The sequence below is a fragment of the Chlorocebus sabaeus genome, chromosome 15 (genome assembly GCF_047675955.1).
Source record: "Chlorocebus sabaeus isolate Y175 chromosome 15, mChlSab1.0.hap1, whole genome shotgun sequence".
Taxonomy (NCBI): Eukaryota; Metazoa; Chordata; class Mammalia; order Primates; family Cercopithecidae; genus Chlorocebus; species Chlorocebus sabaeus.
This window is the reverse complement of record NC_132918.1, coordinates 581,594-607,093: the sequence shown is the minus strand read 5'-3', so window position 1 is coordinate 607,093 and position 25,500 is coordinate 581,594. Positions and strand designations below refer to the sequence as shown.

At 40.1% G+C, this 25,500-nt stretch overlaps 1 protein-coding gene across 3 annotated transcripts in view; it reads right to left on the bottom strand.

The window, feature by feature from the left end:
* Positions 1-25,500, bottom strand: part of SCN11A (sodium voltage-gated channel alpha subunit 11) — a 210,005-nt gene that overhangs the window by 81,718 nt on the left and 102,787 nt on the right. For all 3 annotated transcript variants that reach the window (XM_037988429.2, XM_007971729.3, XM_037988430.2), the window contains 6 exons: positions 23,748-23,866; positions 22,328-22,429; positions 10,070-10,198; positions 8,676-8,770; positions 4,225-4,404; positions 3,108-3,174 (listed from right to left, as the gene is read on the bottom strand). In XM_037988429.2, the coding sequence (XP_037844357.1) occupies positions 3,108-3,174; positions 4,225-4,404; positions 8,676-8,770; positions 10,070-10,198; positions 22,328-22,429; positions 23,748-23,866 (692 nt within the window). The remainder of the gene's footprint in view (positions 1-3,107; positions 3,175-4,224; positions 4,405-8,675; positions 8,771-10,069; positions 10,199-22,327; positions 22,430-23,747; positions 23,867-25,500) is intronic.

Genomic DNA, 25,500 nt, shown 5'->3' with positions numbered 1-25,500 from the left:
GAGGGTGAAGACTAGTCTGGGCCCTGAACAGACCAAAGCCTGCCTGGGAAGATGATCACAGACCTGCCTTCTCAGAGTGCCATCTCCTCAGAAGCGAGCATGTTGTGATCAGTGTGGAATGCTGTGTACTAGGAGTTGGTTTACCATAAAACTCTGGAGCATTATATTGTACCTAGACTGAGAGAGATGTGCCTGGCACATAAACTTAGAGACAAGAGCCCTATAAAGACCAGTTGTACATCGTTGATCATTAGAGAAATACAAATCAAAACTACAATGAGATACCATCTCACACCAGTCAGAATGGCTGCATTAAAAAGTCAAAAAATAACAGATGCTGGCATGGATGCAGAGAAAAAGGAACATTTATTCACTGTTGTTGGGAGTGCAAATTAGCTCAACCATTGTGGAAAACTGTGGCAATTCCTCAAAGACCTAAAAACAGAACTACCATTTGACCCGGCAAGCCCATTACTGGGTATATACCCAAAGGAATATAAACCATTATATTGTAAAGACACACGCACGTGAGTGTTCATTGCCACACTATTCACAATAGCAAAGACATGGAGGCAACCTGGACGCTCATCAGTGACAGACTGGATAAAGGTAATGTGGTGCATGTATGCCGTGGAATACTATGCAGCCATAAAAAGAAAGAGTTCTATTACTTTGCGAGAACATGGATGTAGCTGGAGGCCATTAACCTTAACAAACTAATGCAGGAACAGAAAAACCAAATACTACATGTTCTTACTTGTAAATGGGAGATAAATGGTGAGAACACATGGACACACAGTGGGGAACGATAGATACTGGGACCTACTGGATGGTAGAGGTTGAAAGAAGGAAGAGAATCAGGAAAAATAACTAATGGGTACTAGATTTAATACCTGGGTGATGAAATAATCTGTACACAAATTTACCTATATAACAAATCTGCACATGTAGCCCTGAACTTCAAATAAAAGCTAAAAAGAAGACCAGTTCATGCACCAAAATCTCAGAAATCACCACTAAAGAACTTATTCATGTAACCAAGTACCACCTGTTCCCCCAAAACCTATTGAAATAAAAAAAAAAAACCTCAAGTTTGACTGCTGTTAAGCATGGTATGTGTCCTCTGCCTCGCTACTTTCCCCACCACTCTCTATTGTCATATACATATCACACTTGATTCATTTTGTGCATGATGTTGTTTGAGTTTTCAACAGCTAAAATAGTTTTTTGGACCTTTTATAGCAGTGTAGTATTGTAATAAGAGACTCTGGAGGCAAAAGACTTGGGGGAAAAAAAGGACTAGTTGGAAACAAGGCTGCTGCTTCTCCATGACTAGGTTATACACCCCACCTTGGATTTTGCCTGTGGTAACCACACCTGTCTGCCTGTGTGAGGGGTAAAAGAAGTGCTATATGCAGCAGCTGTTGGGCTCCCTTTAAGACAGGGGTCCCCAACCCCGGGCCCCAGACCAGTACTGGTTCATGGCCTGTTAGGAACTGGGCTGTACAGCAAGTGAGCAGCGGGCAGGTGAGCATTACCGCCTGAGCTCCACCTCCTGTCACATCAGTGGTGAGCATTAGATTCTCATAAGAGTGTGAACCCTGTTGTGAACTGTGCATGTGAGGGATCTAGGTTGCATGCTCCTTATGAGAATCTAACTAATGCCTGATGATCTGAGGTAGAACAGTTTCATCCCAAAACCACCACCACTTCCTGCCCATGAAAAAATTATCTTCCATGAAATCGGTCCCTGGTGCCAAAATGTTGGGAACATTTCTTGCAACAGGGACCAGTTTCATGGAAGACAGTTTTTCTTTCTAGAATGATCCTCAGCAAGTTCCATGCAGTGCGTTCTGTTGAGAATCATTCTAGAAAACTCAGTAAGTCTCATATTAGATTAAAGCCTATTGTGTCTTGCAAATGGAGAGAAGCCTTCCCTAATTCTCCAGAAAAGGTCACACCCCCATCATACCTCTCAGTACCTGCACATCACCCTTATAACACTCATCACACTTTCTAGTAGTCATGCATTGCTTAACAGCAGGAACAAATTCTGAGAAATGTGTAGTTAGGCAATTTTGTTGTGTAAACACCATAGAGTGTACGCACAAGCCTAGATGGTATAGCCTACTATACACCTAGACTACGTGGCATAGCCTATTGTTCCTAGGCTACAAACCTGTACAGTGTGTTACTGGACTGAATACTGTAGGCAACTGTAACACAATGGTAGGAATTTGTGTATCTAAACACAGAAAAGGCACTGTAAAAATACAGTATTATAATTCTATGGGGACAGTATCATATGTGTCATCCATTATCAACCTAAATGTCATTATGCAACATATAACTGCATTTTCTGTGCATCTGTCTTCCCTAGAAGACATCAATTCCAAAAGCGTGGAGCTGCCTTGTTCATAATTGCATTCTTTGAGGCTAACTCAGGGCTTGACACTCTGTAGATTCTTGTTATCTATTTGTAATTTAGGAATGAATGTCATCTGTTTCATCAGAGTACCTTGCATATTATCTTAATTTGAAATACATTCAATAAATCTTCACTGAATTGAATCTTTCACCACAGAAAGCACTGCTATCCTGAAAGGAAAAAGAGTTTCCCCATAGGACCAGAGGGCCAGCAGTTGTTGGGGCAAGTGTGCATGGATGTATGTTCAACTGTGTTTGTAATTAGAGGCAATAGTTGTCAACAGGTCAACAAAGAGAAGAAGCATGTTCAGATACTCTTGCAGCAGGAGAATGCCACTGAACAGGAAACAAGGGCTTCACAGGGCTCTCAGTCATAACATCCCTTCTCAGCTTTGAAAGTCTTGAATACCTACTCCATAAAGTTGAAATATCACTGTTTCAGTAGGTTTCTTACAAGCTTCCAATTTAACATAACGAGGGAGGAAAGCTGCCTTAAACACCAGGAAATGTTTTTTTAATTTAATAACACAAGTCTAAACCTGTTTAGACACATGAAATAATTATATGAGAACTATTATCACTGTGTCCACCAGTCATTAGATAAGACTATTTGCCACACCATTCTAAAAGGTCTAGAGGTACTCTTCTTAGGAGGAAAATGAAGATTATAAACCTCTTACCTGTTAACCATCCAGATGCCACACATTTTGAATTCAGTCGAATTTTCTTTCTTTTCAAAGCAATGGTCTGAGAGAGGAAAAAGTCATAAATTCAGATTTGAAAAAAAAAAAATCGAAAGGAAAGAGAATAGTAAGTAGGCAGATTATGCTTGAAAATGGATGTTTCTACATCTTCTAAAATGATTAAAGGGGGTGTGTCCAGAGAGAAACTGGGGCCCAAGACCTCTAGAAGGAGCAAGAAAAAGGGAAGGAAAAGAAGAGGGAAGGAGAAGTTGGAGAAGGAAGCAGTGACATCACCACCACCACTTTGCCTCTCAGTAAATAATACTGAACCAAAAATCCTCCCTGGGGGAAGCTGGACAGAGACCCATCCCGAGACAGACCTCAAGAGAGTGTAGATGGAGTAGGTGTAGGGTCAACCTCAGCATAGAGAGGGTGGGTATTGAAAGAAGTGTTGGTAGCCGGGCATGGTGACTCACACCTGTAATCCCAGAGCTTTGGGAGGCTGAGGTGGGCAGATCACGAGGTCAGGAGATAGAGATCATCCTGGCCAACATGGTGAAGCCCCATCTCTACTAAAAATACAAAAATTAGCTGGGTGTGGAGACACAGGCCTGTAATCCCAGCTACTCGAGAGGCTGAGGCAGGAGAATCACTTGAACCTGGGAGGCAGAGGTCGCAGTGAGGTGAGATCGTGCCACTGCACTCCAGCCTGGTGACAGACTCCATTAAAAAAAAAAAAAAAAAAAAAATGTGTCATTGAAGAAATACTTGAGGAGCGGGGCTGGGAAGCTGCTGATTATCGTTGGCCAAATCCAAGTATTCTGAAAATTTCCGCAAATCATTACAAAGAAGTGGGCAGAGATCTAAATGGCAAAGGGATGGGACAGCATAGAATTGCTCTTGTGAATGTGGTTTCAAGACTTTCCTTCTCCATGGCAACCCAAAGAATGAGGCAATTCTCTAGGAAATACATCTGCCCACAGGAACACCCTGGATGGATGAAGTCCTCCCTTGCTCCTAAGAGACTCTGTAAGGGAGGTGTGAAGGCAGGACAAGTAAGGATAAGGAAAAGTTAACCATGCAAAAACTAAGGAGTGAAAGGTTGGGTATTTACCATAAGCTTCCAGGTTACTGATATTTTTACAGTCCCTCGAGATGCATTTCAGGTTCAGGCTTCCCATGAAGAGCTGCTGACCTACCAGGGCAAAGATGCTGAGGCAAAAGAAGGTGAGGATAATCACATTGACCAGCTTCTTCACAGAGCGCAGCAAGGCCCCCACGATGACCTTCAGACCTGAGAAAGAGGACAGGCATGGGGAGAAGCCCATCCCCCTGAGCCACACACTCACAAAGGCCAAGGAAGGAGCAACTGAGGTCTCGGAAACTGTCAAACTGCAGGCTGGAACTGGACTCCAGCCTAGCCTACGATTCTGATACCTTTAGTGTGCGCTCCAACTCTGTGCCTTGGAAGCTGAGTGTCTTCAAAGTAGTCAACAAGTTTGAGACTCAATCTCTCTATTGCTGCCCTATGCCTGCCTCAGTCTGCTATGAGGAGCAAGCAAGGAGGCTTTGAGTAGAAACATGCCACATGGACTCAAGAAGGCATAGGTTGAGCACAGTTGCAAAGACACCACCTAAGCTGGGGCCACACTAGAGAATGAGAAAGACCTGTATTTAACATTTAGTAGATACTGTCTACTGTCAAAGTACATGAGTACCATGAAACACAGCTAAATTGTGGGGTATAGGGGATGAAGAAGGAGTTTTGTCTAAACCCAAATTATAAGGATATCCTGGGAGGGAAAACTCAGATTACCAGTTAGAATAGGGTGTTTTCTTTTCATTTATTCATTCATTCAAGAACTATTTATTAAGCACCTACTATGTCCATGGCACACTCTTAAGCTGCCAAAGTTACAAAATAAATAATCTTGTGGCAGGCTAGTAGATGTTTAAAACTGGCTCTTCAAGCGGGAGGCAGGAGAGCCCTGATCTATGGCATGTATACGTTTCCTTGTTTTCTGAATTCTGTGGTCTAGATCCTGATCCCCACTCACCACCATGCTAGATTTCAAGCTACCAACATGATGTCACGGAACAGAGCTGGAAAAAGAAGAAGTCAACTTCAGCAATCCACTGAGTCATGGGCTTTGCTCTCAAGATAGCTGGAGAGATAAACTCTCAGATGTGATTGCAATGCATGGAATGACACTAAGTGACAAAATTTCATTTCATCAGGGTAGAGGTGAGAGCCCATGGCAGTGTACAGTGGGAGGCCAAGCCCTCAGTGGATGAGCTTCCCACAAAGTATGACACCAGATAGCAGGAACCTGGAGGCTAAGCTGGGACACTTACTATATCACCAATTGAAGGTAAATGAGAGGTTACTACAGCATCACCCAAGGCAGATTTTAACCTATAACAAGAGGCTTCTCCAAAGCAAAAAATGTGGACGAGTGATGATTGTGATTCCTGGATCATTTTTTCATAGTCTCATAAAAGATTGTACCTTGCACCCTTACTTCCAAAAAGCATCCAGGCATCTCAGTGCATTTCATGGGCCAAAATAGAGACCATATTCGCCTGTGTGGAGATGATGAAGGGGACACGAAAGCGGCTAAATGACTGCCAGAATGTGTATTTACTTACGTGAAAATAAAAGGGGCTCAGCTCATGCAGAAAGCTCCTAAATCTACCTGGGAAAACAAAGCCCTACTTGAAATGAAGAAGAATGAGGAGAAGGAGAAAGAGAAGGAGAAGGAGAAGGAGGAGGAGAAGGAGGAGGAGGAGAAGGAAAAGACATAAATTATATATAAAGTGTCCTCTGACTACCAGTTTCTTTATCACTATTCAGTTGCTTTCATGAAGTTTCAAAAAATAACCTACTGCTTCTGTTTGAAAGGACTTCAATTGCCTGGAGTTTAGGTATTGGGGCCATATGGTATAGTTTACGTCTATATCATCAGCACAACTAAATAGTTCCCATGTCTTTTTATAGTTTGCCAAAGCCACTGATAGAAAAGAAGGGAAGGGAGAAGGTGGGGGGAAAGGAGTCTAGAGAGGGAAGATAACAAACTGTTTTGTTTGTTTGTTTTAGTAAAGAAAGGGGAGGAAAGGGGGAGGAGAGAAAAAAGGTGTGTATAATAACCTTATTTTTCAAAAACTGAAATTCATATTCACACCCAACCTTGGCTTCATCCTGATCCGAAGGGCTAAAGTGCCTTCCTCACCTGGTTTCCAGGAGACCACCTTTGGTTTCCCTCCTACTTCACAGGTGCCTGCTGCTCATCTCATTCCCTGTTTTCTCCTCTTCTCCCTTTCATGTTTCAATGCCCTGGGGCTCAGGCCTTGGTCCTCTTCTATTCTCCATCAATGTTCATTTCCTTGGTGATCTCTTCAGATCCCATGGCTTTAAATATCATCTATAGACCCTTGATGCCTGAAATGGTATCTCCAGCTCTGACTCATCCCTGGGATCCCGGACTCATATACACCTAATTGCTTACCGAATCCTTTCCCTTGGTGGTCTCACAGCCATCTCAAACACAACATGTTCAAAGCTAGCTTGTAATCTGACCCCAAGGCCTGCTCCTCTCACAGCCTTCTCTGTCTCAATCAGTGACATCAGACATAAAAGTCATTTTTGACTCCTCTCTTTTGCTCACACCATGTATACAATTTATCCGTCAGGAAATGCTATTGTTTCTACCTTCAGATTGACACAGAATCAGACCAGTGTCTACCAACTCCACTACCACTACCTGATCAGAGAGCACCGCCATCCCTTGCTTTGATTACGGTCTCTTGTGTCAGTTTGGGTTTTGAGGAGCAGACATTCTGAGATCAGATGTGCAAGAGATTTGTGGGGGTTGGGAGGATGCCTGTGAAAGATGAGTGCGGGGAGCAGGAGTGGGCAGGGAGAGACTTCAGACTGCAGCTCAGGTTTGACATCTGAGAGAGAGACAAGGGAGGAGGACTGGATAGGAAGAACCTCAGACTGCAGTTCAGCTGTCGTAGTCTCAGCCAGGTCACTGGAGAGTCCCTGAGCCAAAGTTTCCTATTAGAAGAATCCCATATACTTCAGGAATAGGCCAGCACTAGAACTCACACACACTGTGCAGGGCAGGCATGATCTTGGCATGTGGATGGATGCAGTGGGGAATCCAGAGAGGTGGAAGCCGGGATCTTTAGTCCACCATGCTCCCTGTAGTAGGAGGTCTTCCTGCTTCTCCCATCTTCTCCCCTACATTCCATTCTCCACACCACAGCTCCCATTTCTTCAGAGTGAAGCCTAGATCCTCCCTGTGCCTACAAAACTCCCCTTAGTTCTTCTTCTTGTCCTTTTTTTTTTTTTTTTTTTTTTTTTTTTTACCTTAGGCTGCAGTGCAATGGCACAATCTCAGCTCACTGCAGCCTGCAGCCTGCAGCCTCTCCCTCCCTCCCAGGTTCAAGCAATTCTCCTGCCTCAGCCTCTCGAGTAGCTGGGATTAAATGTACCCACCACCACACCTGACTAATTTTTTTTTTTTTTTTTTTTTTTTTTTTTTCTGAGACAGAGTCTTGCTCTTGTTCCCCAGGCCAGAGTGCAATGGGGCAATCTAGGCTCACCGCAACCTCCCTCTCCCAGGTTCAAGTGATTCTCCTGCCTCAGCCTCCTGAGTAGCTGGGATTACGGGCATGCACCACTACACCTGGTTACTTTTGTATTTTTAGTAGAGATGGGGTTTATCCATGTTGATCAGGCTGGTACCAAACTCCCAACCTCAGGTGATCCACCTGCCTCAGCCTTCCAAAGTGTTGAGATTACAGGCGTGAGCCACTGCGCCTGGCCTTAACTTTTGTATTTTTGTAGAGAGAAGGCTTTACCATATTGGCCTGCTCTCAAACTCCTGGCCTCAAGTTATCTCCCCGCCTTGGCCTCCCAAAGTGCTAGATTACTGGCGTGAGTGACTGCATCCGGCCCCCCTTCACTTCTATGATCTCACCTCTACCTGGCCCCTCACTGTCTCCCTTCCAGTCCCATCCTCATCCTTCCTGCTCAGTCTCGGTGCTGGCTGTTTCCCCTGCTCAGAATACTCTTTCCCATATATCTGCTTGTGTCACTCCCTGGCCATCTTCAAATCTCTGCCACCTCTCACCTCAATGACAACTATCCTGATCACTCTGTTTAAAACTGCAAACGGCTTCCCCTACACCCTGTGACTTCCCATAGCCTCTACGGTGTCTACTTTTTCTTTATATTTTCCCTGGCACATAGCACTTGCTCACATGCTACATAAAGTACTTATTTATTATAGTTGTTGTTTCGTGTCTGTCTCCCCACCCCCTACCCTAGAAGGTAAAACTCCATGAGTCTGTATCCATTTGCTTACTACTAGATCTCAGGCAGTTAGCACAGTGCCTGGACATATTAGGTGCTCAATAATTATCAGTTGGGCCATCAGATAAATTTGTAAAGCAGGGTTTGTTTGTTTTTGGTTTACATGATGACATTTTGAAAAAATTTAAGTACAAATTAACATTCTTTCTAGATAGGAGCCAGTGTGGAAAGGGAGAGTGACTTACGTGAAACTACTGAAATTGCTTTTAAAGCTCTGAACACACGGAAGGTACGCAGGGACAACAGTTTGATGGTGATTCCTGGAATACATGACACAATCCTACAAGACAAAGCACAAGGAAACCATGGGCTTGCTCAGTCCTGCAGCTGCACTGCACATCTCCACAAAAGCCACAAGTAAGCTCAGCCTGGGGCTTGTGACCTCCAAGGTGAAATCGGCAGCCTCACCTTTCCAGCCTCACCTTTATCTTAGGATCTGGCATACCACTGTTCTTGATATGAACTGCAGAGGAGGCTGTTCTCAGTTCACCTTCATATGTGGACACAGATGAAGACTCCTTGAAATAGTCCATGTAGTTGTGGCTAATGAATAATAGAAGTCCTCTCAAATATTTACTGAGTGGCTGACAAGTTCCATGCCTCAAGGCACTTCACTAAAGTCTCCAGCCACTACATGGTCAAGCCTGAATGTGCAGCCAGGCAGTGTAGCTCCAGAGTCACACTCTAAACCACTGTGCTTCACCGCCTTTCAATAACTAAGAGCACACAACCTTTGAACTTCAAATATCAAACTGAAATTACTAGCACCTATCTCCAAGTGCTTTTGTGAATATTAAATAGGAGAAAATATGCAAAGTGCTTAACATAATGCCTGGTACAGATTAAATGATGCTAGGTTTACTATTGTTGTGCTGGCAATGTGTCATTGCATTTCTCATTTTTTCTTTTGCTTACTCCATTTCATCATTCAGATTCCAAATCAGTGTCTTTCCTGCAGGAAGAGCCTCAACCTTCACCTTACACCTTACACCATACATAATAATTAACTCAAAATGGACCATGGACTGAAACATAAAAGCCAAAACTACAGAACTTCTAGAAGTAAACAGGAGTAAAGCTCTTTGTAACCTTGTAGTAGTCAAAGATTTTTTAGACTGCTTTGTTCTTCCTATATCCTCTGACAGCTTAATACATGTACAGCCCCTATCCTGGTACTCATCATACTATATTTTAAGGGTCATTAATTGTCACTCTTCCCCTCTGGACTGTGAGCTTCATAAGATAGAAAAACATGTCTTTTTTTGTGTGTGTGTGTGTGTGTATTTCATTGGCACACTCTGTATCTTGCATAAAGCCTGGCCCATAACAGGCCAGTTTTGGTGAGTAAATAGCTGAAGGAACAAGAACTTGAGTGTTGACCTAGAAATGGGTTTGTGTGTGGAGGCATCTGGTCAATTAGCTGCACGTGCTGTTCAGGGCCAACCAACACAGCACTCAGAGCTCTAGGCATTACTAGGGCATACTCAGCCACTCAAATGAATCCACACAGAGCTCTGATGGAAGCAAAGGGGCTTCTTTCCCACCCAAGTCTCTTCAAAAACATCTTTAACATTCTTACGCTATTCCAATGACAATGGAGTCCAGCCAGTTCCATGGATCTCGAAGGAAAGAAAACTCATCCAGAATGAAACCTCTTGCCAATATTTTAATCAAAGCTTCAAAAATATAAATCCCAGTGAAGACACACCTAAAAAGCAAACCATTTACAACAGGAAGAAACATGATGAACAATATGAAAAGTAAAGAGCCCTTCTATCTTACTGGCCTTGATTTTTTTTTCCATTTCAATGTGACATTTAACATTCTGGTCTTCAGCAAACCAGAGTTCAAAAACGCAAGCTTTTTAAGCAAGTTCTGGTATTTAGAGTTTCAGAGAAACAGGCCTAGAGATAAACTGTGAAACTACATTTCAAGACCTAGCTTTATGTCCATATTCTTGAGAATAGTTTCAGGTAACATGAGGCCCAAGTACTGGAGGTTGTAGTTTGTCACCACCATTCTAGAGCTGTCACTCTGATGTACAGAAGGAGACAATTGGTGACAGGACAATGAAGAGAGTAAATGACAAGCAAATAGCTGAATTTTTTCATACCTGTGTTCAGGGATTGAAAGGTTTAATATTATTAAGATGTCGTACTACCCAGGGTGATCTACAGATTCAGTGCAATCCTTATCACACTCCCAATGACATTTTTTACAAAAATATATAAATCCATTCTAAAATTCAGATGGAATTTCAAGTGACCCCAAATAGCCAAAACAATCTTAAAAAAAAAAAACAAACAAATTGTGAGGTCTCATACTTCCTGATATTGACATTTATTACAAAGCTACAGTAATCAGAATAGGTGTGTATCAGTCCATTCTCACACTGCTAACAAAGACATACCTGAGACTGGTAATGTATCATGGAAATAGATTTAATTGATTCACAGTTCAGTTCAGCATGGCTGGAGAAGGCCTCAGAAAAATTACCATTATGGTAGAAGGGGAAGCAAACATGTCCTTCTTCATATGGCAGCAGGAAGGAGAAGAATGAGAGTGAAGCGAAGGGGAAAGCCCCTAATGAAACCATCAGATCTCATGAGAACTTACTATTACCAGAACAGCATGGGGGAAACCATCTCCATGACTCAATTATCTCCCACCAGGGCCCTCCCACCACATGTTGGGATTATGGGAACTACAATTCAAGATGAGATTTGGGTGGGACACAGACAAAGCACATCAAGGTGGTACTAGCATAAAGACACATATAGACCAATGGAATAGAATAGAGAGCCCAGAAGTAAACTTTTGCATATATGGCCAAATTATTTTCCACAAGGGTGACAAGACTATGGAATAGTCTTGGCAATGTCCTTGGGAAAAGGACAGTCTTTTCAACAAATGGTAATGGGAAAACTAAATCTCCACTTGCAAAAAATGAAGTTAGAATCTTTACTTACACCGTATAAAAAATTAACTCAATATGGATTAAAGTCCTAAATGTAAGATCTGAAAAACATAAAACTCATAGAAGAAAAATTTGGAAGTCATATATCTAACAAGGGGTTAACATTCAGAATATGTAAGTAACTCCTACAACAGAAAACCAAACACTGCATGTTCTCACTCACTCGTAAGTGCGAGCTGAACAGTAAGAACACATGGACACAGGGAGGGGAACAACACACACTGGGGCCTGTTGTGGGGTGGGGGGCAAGGGGAGTGAGAGGATTAGGACAAATACCTAATGCATGTGGGGCTTAAAACCTAGATAATGGGTTGATGGAGCAGCAAACCACCATGGCACACATACAGCTATGTAACAAACCTGCATGTTCTGGGCATGTATCCCAGAACTTACAATAAAATAAAATAAAATAAAATAGAACTCCTGCAACTCAACAATAAAAAATTAAATGACCTAATTAAAAAAAGACCAAAGGATTTGAGCAGATATTTCTCCAAAGATGAAACATAAATGGCCAATGAGCTATGAAAAGATGCTCAACATCACTAATCATTAGAAAAATGCAAATCAAAACCACAAAGAGATGACCTCACACCCATTAGGACGGCGACTATTTTTTAAAAAGACCTAAAATAACAAGTGTTGATGAAGATGTGGAGAAATTGGAACACTTGTGCACTGTGGATGAGATTGTAAAATGGCGCAATCCCTATGGAAAACAGTATGAAGACTCCTCAAAAATTAACAATAGACCTGCCATATGATCCAGCAAAGCCACTTCTAGGTATATGTATAAAAGAATTGAAAGCAGGTTCTCAAGGACATATTTGCCTACCCATGTTCACAGCAGCACTGTTCACAACAGCCAAGAGGTGGAAGCAACCCAAATGCCGTTTGCCAGATAAGTAGACAATCTCTAAAAAAAAGTAGTTTATATCTTTTTTTATATTCTGACGCTGTCAAAAATACTGGGTCTGTACACACACACACACACACGTTTGGGACTGAAATAAGTAATTCAGTCAAACAACCTGTCAGTTCAGAGTAAAATGTGGTATTTACATGTGATGGAATATTAATCAGCCTTAAAAAGGAAGAAAATTTTGTCACATTCTACAACATGTATAAACCTTGAAGTCATTATGCAAGGTGAAACAATTCAGTCATAAAAAGACAAATACTGTGTGATCCACTTTTATGAGGCAGGGGCTGAGGGGAAGACTGAAATGGGGAGTTGGTATTTCATGGATATAGAGTTTCGGTTTTGCAAGATGAAAAGAGTTCTGGAGATGAATAATGATAATGTTGTGTAACACTGTGAGTGTACTTAATTCCACTGAACTTAAAATAGTTCAGATGGTATCTTTTATGTGATATGTACTTTATCACAATTTTAATAAAAACTGGCCCTTCCTTTTTCTTCCCTGAATCTTCCATCATATGCTATCCTTGCTATGGTTTGAATGTTCCCTCCAAAAGTCATGTTGAAATTTAATTGGCATTATCATGGTATTAAGAGGTGGGACCCTTAGGAGGTAATTAAGCCATGAAGATACTGCCTTTGTGAAGTATTAATGCCAATATCTCAGGAGTGGGTTCCTGATAAAAGGTGAGTTCAGGCCTCTTTGCCCTTGCCGTCTCATGTGCACATTTTTGCCCTTCTGCCTTCTGCCATGGGATGATGCAGCAAGAAGAACCTCACCAGATGCAGACCCTTTGATCTTGGACTTCCCAGCCTCCAGAACTGTAAGAAATACATCTGTATTCTTTACAAATTATCCAGTCTGTGGTATTCTGTTATCACAACATAAAATTGGCTAAGACAATTCTCTAATTTATTTACCATTTTCTCTTCTGCCTCAAAAAAAAAAAAAATCTTGTATCTTTTGTTATAATCCCAAGCTGCAAAAATACTGGGTCTGCAAGCGCAAACACATAGACACGCTCACTTGGGACAGAAACAAGCAATTCAGTTAAACAACTTGCCAGTTAAAAGTAGAAGTGGTGGACCTTTTCTGGTAAACTATCCAGCCATAGTGGCCCTGAAAACTAAAGAACAAAGGCCTTGAGGACTTGAAAAACCTCAAAGTAGCCAAGTCCAAGAGCAGAAATGGTCATGAGGCTGCTACAGGCAAGAGCTCCTCCTTGCTTCAGGCTTTTTCTGAGCTGCTCACCTTTTGTGTGACAAATGAGCATATCAGATTAAATAATGTCTGTCCTAAACTATGTGTGTGTGAATGTAGGGTTGCAGGAGGCTGTTAAAAATGTCCTCATGTAAACAGGCATTAAAAGAGTTTAAAAAGGCAATATATTTTAATATCAACTTTAAATTATAAAGCTATAGGTGCTTTTATAAAAATCTGTAATTGCATATTTGTGGGATTTTTCAAGTCTTCATACAGATCTCAAGCAAATGAGACAGCAGACCATCGCTGCTATTTCGGCCTGACATTCTAGCCTCCCACCTCTTACTTCCACCATTCCCTCTTTTCCAGCTGAAGCCTGACCAATGATGGGACAGGCTGATCAAAATGACATCTGATATGGAATAAAGCCATGCCCACCAGGAGGAAATTACATGCCTCCTTGTATGAAGACATTTTTAACAGCCTCCTTCCACCCCACATTCATGTATCTACTGTTCAGAACTGCCAGGGGAGAGCAGCAGCTTTCCCCACCCTTGCTTCCTTCCTCTCTGCTTCCCTATGGCCTAAAAAGGGGTTTTCCTCCCTGCCTTATGGGTATTTTAATAGTGAAAATGGCCTCAAAGCAAATTACCTTCCCCAATAGAGAAAGAAGGCTCCTTGCATCTCACCACAAAGGCTAGGCAGGGCAAACTGCTGCTGTGGAAACAATGCACTCTCCTAATCTGTCTCCTCCATAGGTCCTACCCTCCTGATCACAAAGGCTTCTAGGGAAGCTGCAGTAAGTAACGAGTAGCAGCATCTGCACTCAAGTTAGCACCTCATGCAACAGCCAAATCTCCAAAGGGGAGACCACATTTCCCAGGGACACTGCCAGGATGGCATCTATTCCTGGGGCTACCTGTGCCCTCCTCAAGGCATAGCCCCTCCGCTGGCCAGACTTAACCAGGTTCCAGGTTCCACCCAGCAACAGAGACAGATGGTCCCTACAAAGACACCACCTAGGAGGGAGAAGAATTCTCCAGAGACAAATAGACCAAATCAGAACTTAAAGTCAAAGAAAGGGCAGTTTTCAAAGTCTGACCTCTAACCAGTGTCCCAGAAACCACTAGAGCCAAGTAAATGAGAATAGATGTGAATATGATTTAGAGAACACTTCCAGGAAAAAAAGTAGGGTGGAAGTGACTGGAGACTGCCTTCCCAAATTCCCATTTAAAATCTGTGAAAACATTTGAAAATAAAAGCATGTTCTAAAGAAGCATGACGAGAATGAGCATCACCCAGATTCTGGGAGGAAAGCCCCTCAGGGTCATTAGTCCATCTTTCCCTGGAGCACCCAGCCTTGCTCACATAGCCCCTTTCCTGATGATGTTGTATTCCCTAATAAGTGCCTGCAAGGTCTGGGAGTCCCCAGTCTTACTCCCCACCAGAGGCACAAACAGCTGCTAGTCAGCTTTCACCGTCATACCTCTAGCAGGAGTGATTTTTTGCCTGTGTGCCCAAGTCCCTCAAGCCTTAGAAACAGTAAGTCATTGCTCCAGTCATTTTAGAAATATTAGCTAAGCCATTCAATTCACAAGAAGCTTCTTATATTTGCCTGAACCTGAGTGAGTCTCTTTGAATTACTAGAGGATCTGAAAGGAAATGTACAGCTCAAGCGTAACTAATGTGGGAGATGTAGTACAATACTTGCAACTTGCCAAGTCAGATACCACAAATGTTACTACAAACATCCTTAGAGAAGAATCTACAAGAAACTGAACCAAACATTAACTAATGTGGGAGATGTAGTACAATACTTGCAACTTGCCAAGTCAGATACCACAAATGTTACTACAAACATCCTTAAAGAAGAATCTGCAAGAAACTGAACCAAAGAGGAAGAGAAAATAAGAATACAAAAGACATTTAGAAGATATTAAAAATTGAAATGCCACATATTAAAACCTATAAGACAGAGACAAAACTGTACCCCAAGCATTGTCCCTATAAACATTTTTATTATTTACAACAAGAAGGAAAATACATGTACTAAACATTCAAATTCATATTTTAGAATACGTTATGTCCTATTGAATGTATAAGGAAGAAAATAAAAGAAGGTAGAGGGAAAAATATTATACACACACACACACACACACACATATATATATATATTTTTTTTGAGATGGAGTTTCACTCTTGTTGCCCAGGCTGGAGCGCAATGGCACGAACTCGGCTCTCCGCAACCTCTGCCTCCCAGGTTCAAGTGATTCTCCTGCCTCAGCCTCCCAAGTAGCTGGGATTACAGGCATGTGCCACCACGCTCGGCTAATTTTGTATTTTTAGTAGAGATGGAGTTTCTCCATGTTGGTCAGGCTGGTCTCGAACTCCCAACCTCAGGTTATCTGCCTGCCTCGGCCTCCCAAAGCGCTGGGACTTTATAGATGGTGAGCCACAGTGCCCGGCCAAAAATATTATATTTTTAAATAGAATTTAAGGCCAGGTGCCGTGGCTCACACCTGTAATCACAGCACTTTGGGAGGCTGAGGCAGGCGGATCACCTGAGTCCAGGAGTTCAAGACCTGGGCAACATGGCAAAACCCCATCTCTACTAAAAATACAAAAGTTAGCCAGACGTGGCAGTGCATGTCTGTAATCCCAGTCACTTGGGAGGCTGAGACACAAGAATCGCCTGAATCCAGGAGGTGAAGCTTGCAGTAAGTGGAGATTGCTCCACTGCACTCCAGCCTGGGCAAGAAAGTGAGATTCTGTCTCAAAAAATAATAATAAAATAAAAATAGAATTTAATACATAAACAGAATTTAAGATATAGTTTTAGAAAAATGGAATTTAAGACAAATAGAATTTAAGACATAGTTTTAGAAAAACTATAGAATAGTTTTTAAAATAGAATTTAAGACATACTTTAAAAAAAACATAAAGATAGCAAGCCTCTGGCAAATCTAATCACAGAAAAAAGAAAACATATGAACAAAATGATAAATGAGAAGAAGAATATAGCAAAATATTCAGAGAAATTTTAAAACTGAAAAAGTTTACCAATGAAAAATGCAAAAGCTATTAATAAATGAATTCCTTTCCATTTCACTAATTCCTTATATCCCTCTCCAAAAGATCTGCAGATATAAATCACTTTACTGGATAATTCTCTCTTTCTTTCTCTCAGAATGCCTCATTTCCATGCTATTAAAAACATTTCAAGCCTGGGCATGGTGGCTCATGCCTGTAATCCCAGCACTTTGGGAGGCCGAGGTGGGTGGATCATCTGGGGTCGGGAGTTAGAGACCAGCCTGACCAACATGGAGAAACCCCATCTCTACTAAAAATACAAAATTAACCAGGTGTGGTGGTGCATGCCTGTAATCCCAGCTACTCCGGAGGCTGAGTCAGGAGAATTGCTTGAACCCGGGAGGAGGAGGTTGCGGTGAGCCGAGATCGCACCATTGCACTCCAGCCTGGGTGACAAGAGCAAAACTCCATCTCAAAAAAAAAAAAAAAAAAAAATTCAATACATGGGAAAGATGGGGAGCCATAGGAGTCATCAAGAGAGTAAACAAATGCTGACAACAAATTTTATCAAAGATAGCACAAAATTGTATATATATATATAAAATATTGATATGTATAATACTGATGTACAAACATACATATACATATAGTTTTATATAACAAGGCAACTAGTTACAAGGTATAATGAAAGAAAAGACCACATTCATAATGGCAACAAAAAACAGTAAAATTCACAAACAAATTTAGCAAGAATTGTGGAAGATCTGTATGAAGAAAGTTTTAAAGCAATTAGAGGAACACAAAAGAAGATTTTAACAAATGAAAAATATGTCATGTTCTCAATGAATTCCAACCTCATAAAGATGTCAATTTCCTCCAGGTTCATTTATAAATCCTTTCATCATGTCAGTAAAACCAGCCAAGTTGACTATAAAATTTACATGAAAAAATAAACCAACAAGAACCATAAAAATTCTCAAAGGGAACCTCTAGCACTCCTGAACATTACAATATTAGACAATCTTGATAGTTAAAAAGTGTGGTTCTGGCATATGAAAATGAAGACCAATGGAAGAGAAAAGAAAGTCCAGAAATAGATTTGAATACCTAAGTAGCATTTCACATTAGAGGATAGGATGTGGACTATTTAACAAATGGTGTTGGGACAAATGGATAGACATCTGGGATGGAAATATGAAGTCAGATCTATTTATGACACCCTACCCTTGAATGAATTCCAAATTATTCAAGGATTTAAATTTTTAAAAAAGGAAACTATAAAAGCACTATAAGAAAATATGAGAGAATCCTTTTATAAGTTAAGTCTAGAGAAAGTATTTCTAACTATAAATCAAAATCCACAGGCATAGAGGAAAGTTTGTTAAATTTAATACAGGAAAAGAAAAAAATAATAAGCAAAATTAAGAGACCATTAATGCCTGCTTCAATTTTGATGAAGACATGAAGTGGTTGGGCAAACTCTCCCACAGATAATGAGTATTAAACTGGAAATATATATATATAAGGACAACTATTTGAAGGACCTGCAAGATGAACAAAAGGAGGCAGAAACCGGGGCAGATGTTCCTCTTAAAAGAAGGTACCTGCAATGCATAAGAATTATAAAAATGTTTAACGTTTTGGTCTGAGAGTGTTTTCCAACTTCCCCACTCCCACCCCAACACCAGCAAACAGCTGCAGTCTTGAAGATTTAAGGTGGCTGAGGGTGGAGTTCAGAGCTGGCAGAGCAGCTGGAAATTTAGGGAGGAAATCCTGGAAGCAAGCAAGAGAGAGCTAAGCAACAGGGGCAGAAAACATGGAAATGACATACTTAAAGTGCTAGAAAAACAAATTGTCAAGCACTAAATCTATATACAATAAAACTCTACTTCAAAAATGAGTATGAAATAAGGACATTTTCAGAGCAATATAAACTGAGAATGTGTTGCCAACAGAACTGAACCACAAGAAATATTAAAGGAAGTTGTTCAGGCTAAAAAGAAATAATACCAAAAGATAACTTGGATCTACAGGAAAAAAAAAAGTCTTTAAAAGGCATGTGCCCATTTAAAGCAAAAATGATAAACCGTATTGTTGGGTTTATTGTGTACATTAATATAAATATATGACAAAAAACAAACAGGACTGAACTGTGGCATGGTTTCTGTTTTACTTGAAGGAATTCAACATTAACTCTATTTTGCCCATTTAAAAATGCCTAATTTAATCTCTGAAGAAACCACTAAAAAATGCAAGTAAGAAAAGCTAAAAGGCCAATAGAGGATTAAAATGAAATACTAAATATACTTGATTGACACAAAAGGAAACAGGAATGGAGAAATAATGGAGTAGCAAAGGAATAACAACAATGACAAAAAAGAAAAAGATGAGATAAATAGAAAACCAATAGAAAAATAGCAGAGCAAAATTCAATTATATAACTATATTAAATGTAAATGAACTTTAGTCCATCAAGAGTCTGCAACTGGATTGATAGACTGCATAAAAAGCAAAAACCAACTATATGTTGTTTACAAGATATATGCTACAAATACAAAGACACAAAAAGGTTGAGGGTAAAAGGATGGAAAAAGATATACCACGCAAACAAAGAGCATAAGAAAGCTGGAGTAGCTATATTAATATTAGACAAAACAAATATTTAAATGAGTATTATTAGAGACAAAGAAGACATTCCATAATAATAAAAGAATGAATACATCCAGAAGATAATAATAATCATAAATATGTATGTACCTGATAATAGTGCTTCAAAATACACGAAGCCAAATTTGACAAAAAAGAGAGAAAGAATAGACAAATCCACAATCATTCATAGAGATTTCAAGCCTCTCTTTCAGTAATTCACAAAAATGCTAGGTAAAACTCAGTACAGGTACAAAAGATCTAAATGACACTATCAACCACCTTAACTTAACTGACGTTTTAAGGAGTATTTAAGAATGTGGCAGAATCCAGATTCTTTCCAAGTGCATGTGAAACATTTCCCAAGACAGACTATAAAAGATGTTTCTCTTTATTTCAAAAGATTGAAATTTTACAGAGTATATTCTCTGACCATAACTGAACTGAAGTTAGATAATAATCAGACAACCAGAAAACAACTAGAAAAGCATAAAATATTTGGAAATATTAAAAAACACACTTCTAAATGACATACGGGACAAAGAATAAATCATGAGAAAATGTAGGGAATATTTTGAACCAAAAGGTAATGAAAACACAGTGTATTGACATCTGTGGAATGCAGCTAAAGCAGTTCTTGGACAGAAATGTATAGCTTTATACAATTGTATAAGAAGAAAAATCTAAAACCAACTATTTAAACTTCCAACTTAAGCTAGAAATAGAACAGCAAATTAAAATCAAAGCAAATTGAGTGAAAAAATAAATAAAGACTTTGAGACTTTCATATATTGCTGGTATGAATGTAAAATTATGCTGTCAATTTGAAAAAGGTTTAGCAGTTTCTTAGAAAATTACATATATACTTATCACAGGGCCCAGCAATTACACACCTAGGTATTTATCCCAGAGAAATGCAAAAATATATCCACAAAAGATCTTTATACAGAAATGTTCGCAGCAACTTTATTCATAATAGCCCTAAACTGACAACAATACAAATGTGCAGCAATAGATAAATGGGAAAACAAAATGTGGTATATCCATTCAATGGAATCCAACTCAGCAACAAAAACAAGAAAAAATGTAGAAATATACACAACAACATGGATGCATCTCAAAGCATTATGCTAAATGAAAGAAACCAGATACAAAAATGTGGTATCATACATACCATATGAAAAGTATATGAAATTCTTAAAAAAAGGCAAAACAAGTCTCAAATGACAGAAATGAGATCAATGTTTGCCTGGGGTTGGGAGTGGGGGTTGGGGATAAACTGCAAAGAGGCATGAGACATTTGGAGGGTAATTGAAATGTTCTATATATTGATTGCGGTGGTTTATATTGCATAATTAAATAGGAGTTAGAAAAAATGGTCTCATTTATTCAATTTGCATTCAATATGTTCCTGAAAGATTAAAGCAGCAAATATGTTAAACTAGAAAAACTGGAATTTTGATAAGAAAATATTTATACAAATATAGAACTTCTAAGTTACAAAACTAATCTATCTGTCTGAAAAGCCAATACAAATGATAAAAAATTAACATTTCAGTTATACAGAGAACTCACTCAAACTGATTAGAAAAGAAATAAAAATGATACGGAAACAAGGATGGAAACACACAATTCAGAAACGAAAACATCGAAAGAGTCTAAATGAAATATTTCGTATTGTCATTCACACATGGGAACTGAAAACGTGGATCACCTGGAAGTAGAGAGTGGAATGGTGGTTACCAGAGATGGGGAAAGATTGGGCGAGAGGTGGGTAATGAAAAGAAGTTGATTAATGAGTAAAAAAACAGATAGAAGGAATAAATTCTAGTACTCAATAGCACAGTAGGGTGACTATTTAGTTAACAATAATTTATTGCATATATCAAAATAGCTAGAACAGAAGATTTGAAATGTTTCCAATACAAGGAAATAATTAATGTCCAATTGGGATTGATATCCCAATTACCCTGTGAGCGATCATTACACAGTGTATGCACGTATCAAAGTATCACATATACCCTATAAATGTGTACGATTATTATGTGTCAATTAAAATTTTCTTAAGTCTAACTCATCTGGAAATTAAAGAAATGCAAATATTTTAACTCCATAAATTAGAGAGGAAAAAATTTAATGCTAGCAAGAATGTGATATATAATTGGTTATTAGAATACACTGCTGACGGCAGAGAAAATTGATACAAACTTTTTGGAAAATATTTTGTCTATATATATTATTAAAAGCATTAAAATGTACCTTTTTATCTAGAAAATCCATTTCTAAGAGAATATCTCAAGAAAATAATAATTTAAGAATAGGGCTGGGTGCAGTGGCTCACGTCTGTAATCCCAACACTTTGCAAGGTTGAGGCGAGCAGATCACCTGAGGTAGGAGTTTGAGGCCAGCCTGGCCAATATGGTGAAATCCTGTCTCTACTAAAAATACAAAAGAATTAGCTGGGTGTGGAGGCAGGCGCCTGTAATCCCAGCTACTTGGGAGGGTGAGGCCGGAGAATCGCTTGAACCTGGGGGGCAGATGTTACAGTGAGCTGAGATAGCACCATTGCACTCCAGCCTGGGCAACAACAGCGAAACCCTGTCTCAAAAAATTAAAAAAAAATTAAAATTAAAAAGGAATAGCTTTATTTTTGGCATAGTGAATTGGCATAAAAATTTTTTACAAACAAAAACAAAGAATAAATAAATACATAAATGTAGCTTTATGCAAAAAAATTTTTATGACAATGTTATAATCTACTAAAATGCTAGAGTGGTTGAGTACATTATGGATTATTCACCTATGAAATATTATATAACCATCAAAATGGACACCTATAAAACTTATGTAAACACAAAGAAAACCACCTAAAATGTGAACATATGTGTGCTGTTTATCACAAATTGTAAAAAAACAAAGGACAAAAATAAAACTGATTCTGCCAACATGTGTGTTAGAATTATCAGCGACTTTTTCTTCCCCTCCAGTGTAATCATTAACTGTCTTAGGTATATTTGTTTAAAACCTTAGGACAGGTGAATGAAAGAAAAATACTTACTCTGCAATGTCAGTATTGTTGCTGTTGCTGTTTTTAGCAGGCCCTGTAGCCATGAACACGCAGTTGATGATAACAGTGCCGATTATGAACATGCTGAACAATGTGGCCAGCATCCATTAAGGCAGATATGTTGTAGGATGGCATGAGCCATTAGCTATTGGGTAAGACTGGGAGTACCCCTGCTGGTCCCCTTTTCTGCAGGTGCATCTATCTTCTGACTGTGAGTATTCACTGAGAACAACTCACAACTGTCCCCTCCTGTGGAGAATTGTCCCCTGCTGAATGGCAGCCTTCTCACTTGGAGAGCTACACACCCCCTTCCACATGTCTGACTGACACAGGCCCTTGCTTCAAAGTGGGACAATTCTGTGGTGCAATTCATGCTCCAGAGTTCCTCGTGGGATCAGGATGAAGCTGACTCAGCTGAGACCATATCCTTGCTTGGCTCTTTGTTTCCCCCCCTTCTGCTTCCCTTTCTCCTTCTCCAGAAAGCACTCCTCTGTTAAATCACTTAAATAAGAATGCCCATATCAGGCTCTGCTTCTAGGGAACCAAACCCAAATAGTTATTCATTGCCATTCTCCTCAACATTTTACTAAATCTACCAACCCATATCTTTTTCTCATTCCCCTGTCTAAAACTTCCTAGTGTCTCCCCCAACCCTTGCATACATCAGAAATGCTTCATAATTCCTACCTGCCTTTATGCTTTAAGACTGACATTGCAAACCCTAAGTTTTAAGAGCCTGAAAAGGCATATAAATGGGTAAAATGGGCTGGTGTTCAGCCACAAGAGGGATGTAGAGGTGATGAGACAGAGCTTACATGCCCCCTCCAAAGAGGCAGCAATTTCTTACTCTACCGATTTTTGCCAGGTATTAACAGAAATGTGAACCTACCCTTGCCAGTTTCCATCTTTCAAGAAAAGCTGGAAATCTGGAGTATTCACATTACAAAGTGTTTTTTAAAGCTTTAAGTACTGTGTAGGTCCAACACAACACATTATCAACTCAATATGGTGCACAGGTTGCCAGCTTAGAACTCTTTATGTGTCAGCTTAGATGTGCCTTCCTCTAAGAAGCCATCCTTGATGCCTCTAAAGCAGAGCAGTGCCCCTCCCTGCTACACCCCTCCCAAGGTGTCCAATGGAGTCCCACTGAAGAACACTGAACTTTCACACTACCAGTCTCACTAAAGAAATTGCCTGCCTTTTAGTCCATGCCCTTCTGAGGCCATAGCACCCCAGAGAAGGAGATGATGTCTTGCTCACATCCAGCACAGTCCCTGCCTGAGAAGTAGGCATTCAGCCAGTATTTGTAGAAAGAATTAGTTATTTGCTTCCATTCAATAACATGAACATCGTGGGGCACATGTGCTTTTCAAGTAATCTGGACTTAGTAAAAGGTGCGATGAAAGGATATGAATGGACAGAGACTCTAATGGCTAAACTTCTGATTGAATTGAAAGGCCCAAAAATGAACAAGGCACGCTTGGCACTGAAGCGGTAGATTGTCCTCTTTTTGTTTAACACCATAAATGTCTGCAAAACAAAACAAAACAAGAAAACACACACATACACAACAGGAATTAAACACAGTGACAAAGCAATATTTATCATGAATTCATTCAGAGAAAATTATAATGTAACTGTTGGGTTGTGGAATATTTATCCAATGGGATACTCGAGAGGAATCAGAGATGGAAAACATGGGACTTGAAAATGCCAAAATTAGGAGTATAGAGTAATAACTGGGGAAAACAAAATCCTTAATATTGTACTCCACGGTATGCATCAACGGGGAAAGGGACTAGGAGAGAACTTGAAGAGACAGAAATTGAGCTTGGACATTTAGATTCAGCAGATTATTTTACATTATTTTGATTATTAATGAAAATTTTGTAAAGAATCTTAGAATAGTAAGTGACCTAAAGGGTGCATGTTTGCTACCTCAGGTCTGAGAAGCACTGTGTGAAATAAGCAGTCAATTCTAACCCTGATGATCTTCAAGAAAAAAGTCACCAAGTTTCCTGGATTTGCTCTTTCTTTACCTCTATGGACATAGGGGCAAATCTGCCCATGGTCCTTAACCAGCAGGAGAGGTGGGCATTGCCCCTACAGAAGGCATTTGGAAATGTGTGTGGGTATTTTTGGTTGTCTGCTGTAATGACTATGGGCTCTACTGGCCTTTATTGGGAAGACTCAGGGATGCCAAACAGGACAGAGTTGCCAGTGGTACACTATGCCCCCCCAAGGTGTCCAATGGAGTCCCACTGAAGAACACTGAATCTCTGCCCATTTTCTCCCTGGGCACTGGGAATGAAGCAGCCCCTGGACAACAACCTGTCACTAACAGGCTTCTAACATCCACCTCCAGACCTCCCTTTTTCCATTTAACTGTTATCTAGCTGTCCCCATATCTGTCCCCATGGCTGTCAGTTACAAAAGCCTTCAGAAAGTAAGTCATTCATTTCTCTCCAACTCATGACTCCTTTCAGATTTGCAAAAAGTACTACTTGGCCATGTAATACAGCATGTTCTCAGGCAAGAAAAACAGACCTCGGCACCCAGGCCCAATGTCAGCACTGTGAGTGCTACCTTGGCTCAGGTGCCAGAATGTTAGCCACTGCCAACCATCAACCTTCCTTTAATGAGTTGCTGGGATTGACTGGTCTGATGGTCATCTGGCTGCAGAGAAAACTGTGCTAGGATATTTTTCTTTGCCCCCATAATAATGAAATGAGCCACAGGGTTTTTTTTTTTTTTTAATATGAGCCAGGAGCCCAAGACCTGCTTTGGAAATTCTGTGCCTTTCCTTTGAACAGACAGACAATTTTAGGGCAGAAACAAACCTCTCTTTGAGGTAAGTTACCCCACATTAACAAGTGGTACAATATGGCTCTCCTTCTGTGCCCTTTGATTTTGGCGTTTTATTGATGTCTCTTCTTACTGCTTTAAATATTTTAACTAATGGTGTATTTAACTGTATGTGCCAGGGTTTTAATGATTAAAATGATAGGTACTAGCTCCTCCTGCCTGCTTGCTGACACTTCTCTACTTCTTTCCCCTGTTGCTCTTCAAAATGGGGCTTCTAAAGAGAAGTAGCCTGTGACGATAAAAAGCACCCTTGGGTTTGCATCCTAGCTCCACCACTCACTGGCTGCTTGACCTGGCTT